The 13,267-nt window shown below is 42.8% G+C and overlaps 1 protein-coding gene across 1 annotated transcript in view; it reads left to right on the forward strand.

Moving 5' to 3' along the window:
- The window catches only part of gli3 (GLI family zinc finger 3), a 153,757-nt gene that overhangs the window by 51,573 nt on the left and 88,917 nt on the right, over positions 1–13,267 (forward strand). Inside the window, exon 3 of the mRNA XM_066676325.1 lies at positions 7,666–7,890. Within this exon, the coding sequence (XP_066532422.1) occupies positions 7,666–7,890 (225 nt within the window). The remainder of the gene's footprint in view (positions 1–7,665; positions 7,891–13,267) is intronic.

The following is a 13,267-nucleotide window of genomic DNA, read 5'->3' on the forward strand; positions in this document are numbered from 1 at the left end:
TACCTAGTTTTAGTGGTTAATAAACAATGATTTTAAATAACGTGTGCTGTTGATTTAACAAGAATCTGAACAAAACATTGTTCTTCAAACTCACTCTCACCTACTACTTTATAGATAAAAGAATCATCTTATATATATTATTTAAAAAAAAAAATAATATATATATATATATATATATATACACAATTTTTTTGGGCGGCACGGTGGTGCAGCAGGTAGTGTCGCAGTCACACAGCTCCAGGGACCTGGAGGTTGTGGGTTTGATTCCCGCTCCCGGTGACTGTCTGAGGAGTTTGGTGTGTTCTCCCCGTGTCTGCGTGGGTTTCCTCCCACAGTCCAAAAACACACGTTGGTAGGTGGATTGGCGACTCAAAAGTGTCTGTAGGTGTGAGTGTGTGTGTATTGCCCTGTGAAGGACTGGCGCCCCCTCCAGGGTGTATTCCCGCCTTGCGCCCAATGATTCCAGGTAGACTCTGGACCCACTGCGACCCTGAACTGGATCAGCGCTTACAGATAATGGATGGATGGATTTTTTTTTTTTTTTTTTGTATTTACTGTGTTTATATATAACAAACTCCACACTTTAAATATATATATATATATAATTATCTTAAGTGCCTAAGACTTTTGCACAGTACTGTGTATGTATAAATATAAATATACCCCAATGAACCTTACAAGAGCTGTTAATGAACCTTCACATGAACACTACATATTCAAATGTTTGTAGACACACAGCTCCCAAATCAGTGTGATGCTTCACTGACCTGTAATTTGACCGGTCTTTGCTACTCCAGGCTCAGTACTGCAGAACCTGAACTTTCTTTGTAGCTTTTAGAGGAGGATAGGAAATCACCTCCTTAAGTGTTTGGGGAGCCCAGGTGCACACATATAACAAATCTTACCTAGTGTCGCTTTAATGTGCACACATCCAGGAGAATGGAGCATCAGTGAACAGCTACAGGATTAGTTTGAGACATTTCTCTGTTCCAGAAACTCAGTAGTTGACCGTAGTTAAGAGAGTCTGTGTTTTAACAGCTTTCCCAGAAAAATAAAAGTTGATACTGCGATATAAAACATGGCTTAATCTTCTTAATTCCTTTAATTTTAGGGGAAGTTTATAACCTAGTGTTGTATTTAAATGAAGTTGCATGTGATTTCTGGAAGACATAGAGAGAACCTATTGAGAACATCCTCTTTTCACTTCTGTTTGCTGAACAAATCAAGTGGCTATTGACCTCCTACTGCTGTTTACTGAGCTATTGATGCTGGCAGAGTCCTAAATGATGAACAGTCTTAAGTAGCCGTGAGCTAGAATAATGAACCCAAGTATCTCTCTCTCTGTCTGTTTCTCTCTCTCTCTCTCTCTCTCTCTGATGAGGTAGGGGGGTGGAACATTGTATTCACCGCTTGACCCTGTGGTTGAGCTTTTTCGCTCGCCCTCAGTATGGGGGGTTGAGGAAAGAAAGAGAAAGCTATTTATATATCTGTAAGCCTTTAGAGAGAGGTGATATCCCATGAACACCAAAAGTTGCCCTAAGGAAAGATTAGTATAAAAAAAAAAACAGCTAAATGTTAAAAGAAATATAATGATGACTAGCCACTTATTAAAAAGAAAAAGTCCTCTCTGACCACTGTGACTGGACTTTGCGCGTGTCCCATTCGATGGGGCAGCAAATCTTAGCAGGACAAACAGACTCAGTGTTTGGCTGCATGCTGTTTGATAGACTTTTGGAGCGGGCTGCGTATCTGAAGGCCGGCATTGCAGGCTGGGCACGGCCGGTCACTGCAGGCTTAAGCTAATAGGACTTGGGTGAAAACGCTTTAGGCCGATTGGCCTAAACCAGTGAGGGAGTGCGACTCAGTTATCTCCCTAAAGCAGAGATCACAGGCCGCACTTTCATCTTTCAGTCGGAAAACTCTGGGATCGAAATACCACGCCCACCCCCTCCCTGTTTTATTTTTATTTTTTGAGGGTGGTCAGTTTTGCATTGCAGTGTTTTTCACCAAGCCGACACTAACTATGTCATAGAAGTACAATAATAATACTTCATGTGTAAATGCTAAAATCACATGCTATGGGTTTAAAGGTTTACTTCCTCCATTAAAGTGTATATTTAATTTGTTGAGGCCAGGGCTGTTTGTGGTTAACCATTTATTAGCCATGTATCCCTCTGTGTCGCACTGCTGTTCATTCGTGTGTAGTTTGGGCCTGTTTCCCAGATCCAGATAAAGCCTAAGTGTAGACTACACGAATTTAAATGAGAAATCACCAGTGGCACTACAGTTCAGTCCAAGACTAGGGTTAATCCATGTCCTGGAAACTTACCCTGAATGTCCGAAAGTATTTAGACACCCTTCATTTAGTGAAATCTGATACTTTAACATGCACCTGTTACAGACTTTCAATTGCACAAGCACAGCGTGTATAATCTCCTTAGAAAAGTAGTGTGCATGAGGTCATTATGCCCAGTGCCAGGGGCTGGCTAGAGTGGGGATCACTGGGCTGTGGAGCAGTAGAACTATGTTCCTAGAGTAATGGATATGGAGTAGATTTTGTGATCCAGAACTAATCAGCCGACATCAGTACCTGAGCCTGATTGCAATTAAATCCTCAAAGAAATGTTCCAGCATCTGTTCCTGAAGAGCAGAGGCTGTTATTGCAGTACAGGGTGACAAATGTCCCTTTTTGTTGCTGGATAAGCAGGTGTCTGCAAATGTTTGAACATACTGCCAGCATATTTCCCTCTCCTGCAAGGGTTTCCAACTCTCGCTTTTTTGATTTTGGACCCCAAACATGTGGTGTGACCTTCTGCCTTTATGGAAATGTCAGTTGTGGAATTGAAGGGGACATACGGTCGTATTTTTGGTGGTAACCTCTCTGTCTCCGCTGCGTTTGGATAAGGACATAGCCTCCATATTACATGCAGCCAGTCTAGGTACAGCTAGTGACTCTCAGGCTCCTGTGTCGCATTCCCATGATTCTGCATGTGTGTATGTGTGTGTGTATGAGGACAGGAATACGCCTTTCAAATCCCTTTATGACAGTATTGCAGTTTGCGAGAGCAGGACTATTAATCCAGCTTTAGCTGCATAAGTGCCATTATACCCTTAATAAGATCACTGGCTGTGCAGTATAGGATTAAATACTTATAACATAACTGACGCTGTCAATTCTCACGGATAGAGCTCATCCACTCTCTCTCTCTCACTCTTTCTCTCTCTCTCTCTCTCTCTCTCTCTCTCTCCATCTGTGACGGTTACATACTAAGGGTCACGGAATTTGTCATGGGCATTGAGATGAAGGGACTGGGTTGCAAATGAGAAAGAGTTTTAGAGAGAGAGAGATAGGGAGCGAGAGAGAGATAGAGAGCAAGAGAGAGAGAGAGAGAGAGAGAGAGAGAGAAAAGTAAAGAGAAGGGTAGAAGGTAAAATAGAAAGACTGAGAGAGAATGGAAAGAGAAATAAAGTTGGGGGAAACCGCATCTCTGTAGTCACGGGACGTACTCTTTAATCTACCCACACTTCACCACTGGGACTGGGGCTGTGTGTGTTTGTGTGTGTTTGTGTGTGTCAGTTAAAAGCCTGGCTGCTGTGGATCACTTTACCTCAGCTTCAGAGCTGCAGGACTTTTGGCTCCAGCCCTGTAGCTCCCTGCCAGGTTTTCTCCCAGACTTTAGTGTTCTAAAACTTCTAAAAACGTGGTGGTAGACTTCACACTGATTCGTATGGTTCAGGAATCAGATCGCTTGCTGTTAAGGACTGGCCCTTATGTTGTCATAAAAGAAAAACTGTAGTTAGCTATTATAATTTTTGGAAGAAAAATCAGTTATCGATGGCAGCCAATGGTCAGGTATATTTGGACTGTATATTTCAGAACTGCCATAAAATTCACCACAGATCAAAGTTAGTTTTATTTACCTTGTTGCTTCATGTCTGTGGTCATATATTTCATAGAAATATAAAATATATATATTGTTTACTGTAATATTTGATTACAGTTTTCATAGTGAACTGATAATATCATATTTCATATTTATTTCAAACTGTCAGGACCGGGTTGACTGATGGAAGCGGACGCAAATGCAATAACACAAACTTTATTGAAACGACAAAGACTTGACAGAGCGACCTGAACAGAGAGACATCGACAGTAGGACAATACACAGAGAGCTTAACAGAGACCTAGACAGCCTAAATGGTACAGACAGACAAAGAGAGAAGCACAAGGAAGGAAACATACAGAGCAGACTGACATACGCAAAGACACGAAGCGACACAAGGCAAATGTAAAGCAAATACACACAATGTCCAACCACAGGAAGTCACACAAAGGAGCTTAAATAAATGACACTGACAAGGGACACCTGGAATAGATAACGAGGGGGAGGAGCTAGGGCAGGACTAGGGCAGAGACAGAAACAAAAACAAACACAGCCATGTAAAGAGCACAGACGTGACAGAGACAGGGTGTGACACAAACTTGGAAACCATTACTGATACTGTTGTTTTTATTTTTGGAAATGCTTTCTCTGATAGATTTTAATATATTTTTGCACTCCAAAAATATCAAACAAAAAACCCTAAAAAATGATCTCAATTTTCTGATGCATCATTTGAATAAAGCAGCTTTGATTTATGTAGCGTGGAGATGTCATTATTAAAGGGTTAATTGAAACTAATGTCTAATATCACCCAGAAAAAAGAATTTTGGTGATAAATTTAACAGGAGACAGCAATAATATACAGATTGTATTACAGCTGTAGGTATATAATAGGGTATGTTTTTAGTGGGAGCCTTATACGGGACCATGAGGACACCATGACGAGACCATGCAAGCTACTGTAAAAAACTAAACCAACCTCATCAGAAGACAGTTGGGGTACACTGAGGTAATGTTAGTATGTTTTATCTGAAAAGCTTATAAGAAAAATGTTTTCAACCCTGAACCTCGGCCTTCACAGAATCTCCACACACCTCCACCTCCAGCATCTAGAAGCCAATCCACCAACTCACAGTTGATCCTTTCTTAAATGTGGCTTATAATTTACTACACCACCTACAGACTTTAGAATGATAAAATGCTAATCATATTTAGTCAGTCTCCATCCATAATTTAACAGATTTAAATTATTTTTGTTCTGTTCTGTTCTCTCTCTCTCTCTCTCTCTCTCTCTCTCTCTCTCTGAAGTCATATATAATATATATATATATAATTCCAATGTCTGAATATAAGCAAGTTTTGGCTAAAAGTTAATTGCTTTTTAAAAGGGTGTAATTATTGGCACAAAATGGCCACTGATAAATATTTGATCAATAATTTATGGCAGTTATTTCAGAGACAATATATCATCCACAAAATATGGCTGTTGTTACAGGCTTAGGCTGTGGTGACTTAAGCATAGCTACATTAGCCTTATGGCTCCAAAATTAAGGAATTTCAGTTTAACTCACAATGTGGGATTCATTATTTAGTGTCTCTAGCTTCACAGTCCCAATGGTGGGATCCAGAAACCCCATGATGTTAGAGCAATGATGAGCATGAGCGTATTGTAAGAGGCATGAACAGAAAACACACTTTAAACATGAAAGTGCTCACCACTGTAACTAATAAAAAAGATGGGTCAGATCTGTGGTATGATACTGATGTTGTGCAGCCTGCCTATCCCCAGTAACAGCTTACTGCTCGAGAATGTGTGCAGCTATGTGCGCACTGAAAGATCCCCCGTGGGCCGCACCGCCAGAACTTACTTGTGAAAGGTTTACGTGTGAATCAAGCGAAAGTAGATGATGGATAGCAGCCCCCTCTTCTGATGGTAGAAAGCTCGCTCTGCAGGAGGGAGAACCCCGACCCCCTCTCTGGGTGAGGAGGTGATGACCTGTGGAACGCAGGGTAATGGGTCACATCTTCCTGACCCGAATCAACCAGTAAAACCCACTAACGCTAACGGAGCTGTAAACTGAGAACACTCCGCTTCAGTTTAAAACCACTGGGGAGGCCGACCCTGCAGGCCTCACTTCTTACTCCGCTGCTCTGTCTGCCCTGAAGAACGGCTTACTCACACACACACACACACACACACACACACACACACACGGACGGATGTTTAAAGTGTGTGCACACCTTTGCCAGTAGGTTTGTGGGTAAAAAAAAATAGGGAGGAATACAGAGGTTGAAACAGACGACGCATGCTCAGGAGAAAGAGAGAGCTAGAGCTAAAAGTGAGAGAGGAGGAAAAGAGAGAGAGAGAGAGAGAGAGAGAGAGAGAGGGAAAGAGAGAAGTGGGGTAGGAGGAGGGTTTGTGGGCGTTGATACTACCCATGAGGCCACTTAATGGGCAGTTTGGAATGCAGGGAAAAGACTCAGCTGCCCTCTCCATGGGATTCTGTGTCTTTGAAAAAAAAAAGAGAGAGAGCTGACAGAAAGAGAGAGAGAAAGCTGACAGAAGAGAAGAGAGAGAGAGCTGTCAGAGAGCGCACAAGAGAAAAGGAGGGAGAGAGGTATCGGTACAGAGAGAGAGAGACAGAGGGAGGTTGGGGGGGGGGGGTGAGAATATTTGTGGGAAATCCTCATCTGTCTGCTGCTGGGTTGAAGGTTTGCCTGGTTTATTTCTCAGGTTGAACATAGTGCAGGCATCGGGCCTTTACTTTGCCTTGTGTGTGTGTGTGTGTGCTTACCTTACTTTTGTATATCTTTAGAACATAACCAAAGAAACCTACAACCTACAATGAGGTCATTTGTAAAATGAATAAAAAATGCGTGTTCATAATTTATTTTATTCAGAATTTTAAATATTTTTTTAAAGACCACCTGTATTTATCAGTTAAAATGTCAGGGAAAATAGACCAATAGCGATTTTTTTTCCTGTAATCTCATCCATTTGAAGACGTAATTTTGTTCCAACAACACAATACATATAAAGTATTATTTGTATTATATTTTAGTGTTTAAATAAATATTAAACATAGGGAACATATTTGTGGCATCATGTAATTAATACTAAATAAAAACAAGCCTGTGTGTGTGTGTGTGTGTGTGTGTGTGTGTGTGTGTGTGTGTGTGTGTGTGTGTGTGTGCAAATATGAGTTCATTTAGCTGGGAGCCACTAAAACCAAGAGGCTCCAGACACAAACCCTCATAAAGCACTCCTCAAAGCAAACGCGCTGATTTCAGCTTCCCCTAGAGCTTCCAGCGTGACCAGACCTGTTCTACGTTACTCTTTGTGTGTGTGTGTTTGTGTTTCGTGAGTGTGAGAACATGCATGAAGAAAATGTGCCCTGACAGTGCTGTTATGATGACAGAAGTTTTTACGCAGCCATACAAGTTGTATTCTGAAAGATCATCTGTGTCTCCTTCTCTGATTAATGCAGCAAACCGTTTCCCACCCGTTTCCCACCGCACTGAGGATGTATCTCTTTCTGAGCTACAGATGTGCACTTGATCATGTGTTAAGGATTTATTTCAGAACCTCAAAACACACATCAGCTATTAAAATATATGGAATACAAATGACTTCAGCACAGCTGTGCTTTTTTATTTATTTATTATTTATTTCATTTATTTCTTCTCCTTTTTCATTCAGAGAAGCACATGAACAGCTGTCTCAACTGGACATCGCGAAACACTTGTGTCTCATTCTTCCCCTTTTCTCTCGTTCTATCAGAGGATGAAAGCTCCGGGTCCCCGTACTATCGGGAGAGGCGCAACGCCATCAGTGGGCAGCCAGCTAAGCTGAGCGAGGAGCCATCCACTTCCACAGACGAGCGCCCCTCGCAGGTGAAGAAGGAGCTTCCCACCTCTCTGCCCCACCTGGCCGAACACACGCTGCCCTACAGGGGTACGCTGTTTGCCATGGACCCCCGAAACGGCTACCTAGACCCTCACTACGGTGAGTGACCACTTGGCACGCAAACTAGCAATGAACAACAACCGAATCCTAGGACGGTTATTTAGGTATTAATCTAATGGTTTTTATTCGGTTTATACACTTTATCACAATTTACACATTCACTCACACACTGGTGCATGAGAGGCAGCTATCCAGCTTCGTCAGCTGTGGATGTTTAGGGAGGAGTCCATCCTGAACCCTAGTGGGCACACAGGCTCATTCATGCTCTTGCAGTGAACTCTAGACTAGTGAATGTAGCATTTGTCTGTTTTCAGCTTTGGCAGGTTAACTTCCTGTCCTCTGTGCAAGACGAAAGGCGAAAGTACAGACAGAATGATCAGGTCTGACGTTTGACTAGTTGCCCACTCTCTCTCTCTCTTTCTCTTTCTGTTTCTTTCCATGCTTTTTTTCCATCTGGAGGGAGGTTAGTATGGGGGAAAGAGTCGCTACGTTCCCTAATTCCCTCATTAGGGGCCGAGAGTAAGCACACAAACTCCAGCCTCCCTCATCAGCACTCTGATCAAAGCACCGCAGGGAGGAGAGCCGTCAGCTCCCCCTCCCTCCCCATCTCTCACTGTCTCTCTCTCTCTCTCGCTCTCACTTTCTTTCTCTCTCTCTCTAACTCACTTTCTCTCTCTCTCACTCTCTCTCACACACTCTCTCACTCACTCTCTCCTCTCTCTCTCACTCAATTTCTCTCTCTCTTGCTCTCTCTCACTCTCACTCACTCTCTCTCTCCTCTCTCTCTCTCTCTCTCTCGCTCTCACTTTCTTTCTCTCTCTCTCTAACTCACTTTCTCTCTCTCTCTCACTCTCTCTCACACACTCTCTCACTCACTCTCTCCTCTCTCTCTCACTCAATTTCTCTCTCTCTCGCTCTCTCTCACACTCTCTCTCATTCACTCTCTCTCCCTCTCGCTCTCTCTCTCTCTTATATTCTTTTCACTCTCTTCTTTAATTTCTCCAATTCCTGTTACAGAGTGCAGGCAATAAAATGAGAGAGAGAGAGAGAGAGGGGGGGGGGGGGAGAGAAAGGGGGGAGGGGGGTGGCTTTTGAGAGGTTAATTTGGCCCACCACCTTTTGCCTGGCCATCGCGTACGGACTGGAATTCGATGTGATGGCTTGTTTAGTTTGGCTAAATTGGCCTCGAGCTGGGCCTGACAGAGTAGACTTAATCCACTGCACTTAATGAATCTCTCTCTCTCATTCTCTCTCTCACACACAAACATACATTTCCCAGAGCATTTTTACTGTATCTCTCTTTAGTTAGTTCATTAGCTGTCCTCTCATTTTCCGCGCTCTGCTGCCAGCGGTCTGGCTGACTGGTCCGAATGCAGAAAAAGGTTAACTACAGTCAGCCCAATCAGAACATTCCCCAACACAACATCAATGTCTAATAGCTCCCTGTCCAGCTCAGCAAGACTGCCACCTTTCATGAAGACAGACAGAGAGAGAGAGAGAGAGAGAGAGAGAGTTGCAAAAGTTGGACCAAGGGTCCAGTGCTAAAGGGGACAGAAGATGGACTCTGTTAATAAGGTCAGTTTAAGTTTAATTTCAGCTTGAGAAATGAGAGACAGGGAAAAGTAAGGGAAAGAGGGACGTTCTGGCTGACTGGACCCAAGTGGGCTAAACAGTGAGGGGTAGGATGGAGGCTCAAGAAGTCACAAGGGTCAAAGTTCATGTGGGAAAGTCACCGGTCTCAACAGAAGAGTTGAAAAGGAGCAGGCGAAGTCAAAGGGGGCCACCTCATCTGAAAGCACTCCATTCTTTCCACATGGACAACTTCAACAGAAGTAAAATGAACTGCAGGATGGAGAGTTCTATCAAATGCTTTATTTCATTCAAATGCAGGCATAAGCAAAGTCATGACTGCCAGCTGATGATTACAGGAGAACAGTTCTGAGCAAAAACTAGGTCCCGAGTTACATCTGTGAGCTCCTGCCACGGTTCTGGGATTGTCACTGGTGGTGTTTGACTCACAGCTCATGCAGGAAGACCATTCATCACCTATTAGATTCACTGGCAACACTCCCAATCCTATGTGCTAATGCTGTAATGTGAATTATAGTGTAAGGACATTATGTAATAGGACAATGTGATACTAATCATGTCAATAATACAGCAAAGGGTACAGATGTCTGACCATGAGACTGAAGGTATTTTAATTTTTAAATAATTTTAAGTTTTACCCGGGGTGTGTCGGTTGATGTGACAGACCTGGGCAGTCAGTGCTCTCCCAGTGCTGGTGGCATTGGGGAGGGCAAATAAAGTGAATTAGATATGGTAGGCATATAAAAGAAAATGTGAATTTGTTAGTAATAAGAAAATGTAAATAAATGAGTTCCTTTTGAAATATGACACTGCAAGCTCTCTCCAGAGAGAAGAGAACAGGACCCCTCCCCAGTCTCCAATCGACCCCCAGCAGCTTGACTGAGTTCCAGAAGTGAGAAAAAAAACCTTTGGTGCCAGTCACTTGTGTCCACAGCTTTTGTATTGAGAAAAATATTGACCCTTAAGCTGTGGAAGCAAGCCATGACACACACACACACAGACACACTGTTACGTTTCAGTCTAGGGGATGGGTAGAAAGAGGAAAAAAAAAGAGAAACTCACACAGTTTAGAATAAATGAAAAAAGTGTATTTACAAAGAAAATATGGATATTAAATAAATCAAACAGTCAAATCTTATAACAACACACAAAACTTAAAGCCATATCTCCAGGGGTAAGCCACGGCCAAAATAACAAACATAACCCAACACTAACTCCAACCCCAACACTAACTTTGCTATTCAAACCAAATAAACAAATAAATGACAATAAATAACCCTGACTCCCTATCTAACAATAAACCAAGAGAAAATAGATAAACTCAAAAGGCGCTTACCCCCTTCCGGCACAGGTGACCATAAAAATAATAAACAGAACAGAATTAACCCACACAAGGAAACACACAGTCTCCAGAAGTTCACAACTAACACACAGAAGGAAACACACAGTCTCCAGATATACACTGTTCCCACACAGAGACAGAGCAATCACCAAGTTAACACACACAGGGAAACACACAGTCTCCAGAAATACATAGTCCTCACACAGTGACAAAGCAATCACCAAGTGCACAACACATGGCAATTCACAATTGGAAAAAGGGGCGTGTCAATCTTCAGCTTCCTGCTTCTTTTATAGGCAGATACAGGAAACACCTCAGTAGCCAGCAATCCCAGAAATCTCCACAGCTCCACCTAAAGACAGGGAGGGATAGCAAGACAACAAGAAAAGGAAAAGAAGAGAGACAGGCATACAACCCGTAACACCCCCCCACCAAAAAAAATTCATTAGGGGTATAGAGAGCGTGACAGAGCATAACTCGTTTGGCTGGATTCACCCGGTAGTAATTCTTCTTAATTGGAACACTTTTACCAATATTAACATTTGTTTGCCACGGAACATCCGTGAACAGATCCGCACACCGCCAACACAGTGCTCCCAAACCAGCACGATTAACAGGAAGAGACAACACACAACAATCAGCTAATGCCAAGTCCCTTTTACAAACAGAGTGGTCTGCCGGTAAAGGAACAGAGGAATCTCCATTCATTTCCTGACTACTTGTAAATAAGTTGCTAAGATCAAGTACATCCTTGTTAGAGCATTGGGATTGAGTTGTGACACACACAGGAAAAACAGAAGGAAATTCTTCTTGTAATTCATCCAACTTATTTAAGGAAGGTTCAGACACAACCTCTGGGATGGGGAACACATTTCCACCAGCAAGGTCATTACCTAGTATCATATCCACCCCTTCAACAGGTAATCTATTACTCACAGCAATTCTAACCCTTCCACTGACCAACTCGGAATGTAAATGAACGTAATGCAATGGCACACTCATGGGGGACAAATCTATCCCACATACCACCACATAAGAGCCACAAAAAGAGTGTTCACCCAAATCAAGCACATCACTACAAAGAAAGGACTGGGCTGCCCCGGTATCCCGTAAAATTTTAACTGCCACAGTACCCTCATCACTTTTAGACAGAGAAACACAACCATCCAGTATAAAAGGCTGGAAAGTAACATCACATATCTCCTGACTTTGTAGAGCCTCCATAGTATTAGCTGCGGCAGCAGACATACAAGCCACATTCTTAGGTTGATTTTGTTTTTCATTCCAGACTTTACAGTCCGCAATCAAGTGACCAGCTTGCCTACAATAAAAACACACACGCTTCTCAGAAGTTTGTAAGGAAGACTGAACAGCAGGAGTATTAGGAGACTTCTCTCGTCTTGGTGACCTCTGGAAGGTTTGAGTCACCGGAGACCACCCTGCGTTACCCCTTTTGTCCGTACCACCAACTACAGACGAGGTAGCATTACCAGACGGAAAAACCATTTTGTGGGTTAAAACAAATTCGTCTGTTAAAACAGCAGCATCTGACAGTGTAGAAACCTTCTTCTCATTTAGATGGACTACAATAACTTCAGGCACAGAGTTTTTGAAATCCTCCAATAATAGTAATTGTTTCAACTGAGGCAAAGTAGTCACTTTAGACGCTGAACACCACTTCTCAAACAAGACAGTTTTCTCACGAGCAAACTCAACAAACATCTGGTCTGCAGATTTTCGGTGTGACCTAAATCTTTGACGGTACGCCTCAGGCACCAACTCATAGGCTCTTAGAACAGCAGCCTTAACCTTTTCATAATCAAGGCTCTGTTCAACACTCAGGGATGAACACACTTCCTGAGCTTTACCATGTAATTTGCACTGGAGAAGTAAAGACCACATATCTTTAGGCCAGTGCAAGGTAGCTGCTACTCGCTCAAATGCAGTAAAATAGGAGTCAACTTCAGATTCTCTAAATGGAGGCACTAGAGCGATGTGCTTACTGATATCGAATTCAGGCAAGTGTGAAGCAGTATGCCTGGAGGAGGAACCCTTATTAGCCTCCAATTCCAAGGCACGAACCCGCAGCAACTGTGTCGCATGCTCTTGCTGCTTTATAGCAAGATCCAACTCCTTTAGCTTAATAGCCAAGTTCAAGTTCATCTCACTAAGTGGACCAACTCCAGATGGAGAAGTAACCGGATCTATGCCAGATGGTACACCTGGTGACTGTTCAGTAGCCTCCGCCACTGTCGAGACATCTGGTTCACCTGAGGCAACACCAACACCGTCCACACTAGACAACATGGCTGGATCTATACTTGCAGCACTCCTTGTATCAGGGGACACAGGCACACGTCTGTCTTCACGAAGCCGAGAAATCAACACATCCCGTATTTCACCTACTCTAGCTGAGCGAGGTATTGAAATGTCATAAAACTCAGCAATCAACAATAAATCAGCCTTTCGACAATCCCACAAATC

Source organism: Hoplias malabaricus, chromosome 1, assembly GCF_029633855.1.
Source record: "Hoplias malabaricus isolate fHopMal1 chromosome 1, fHopMal1.hap1, whole genome shotgun sequence".
Classification (NCBI taxonomy): Eukaryota; Metazoa; Chordata; class Actinopteri; order Characiformes; family Erythrinidae; genus Hoplias; species Hoplias malabaricus.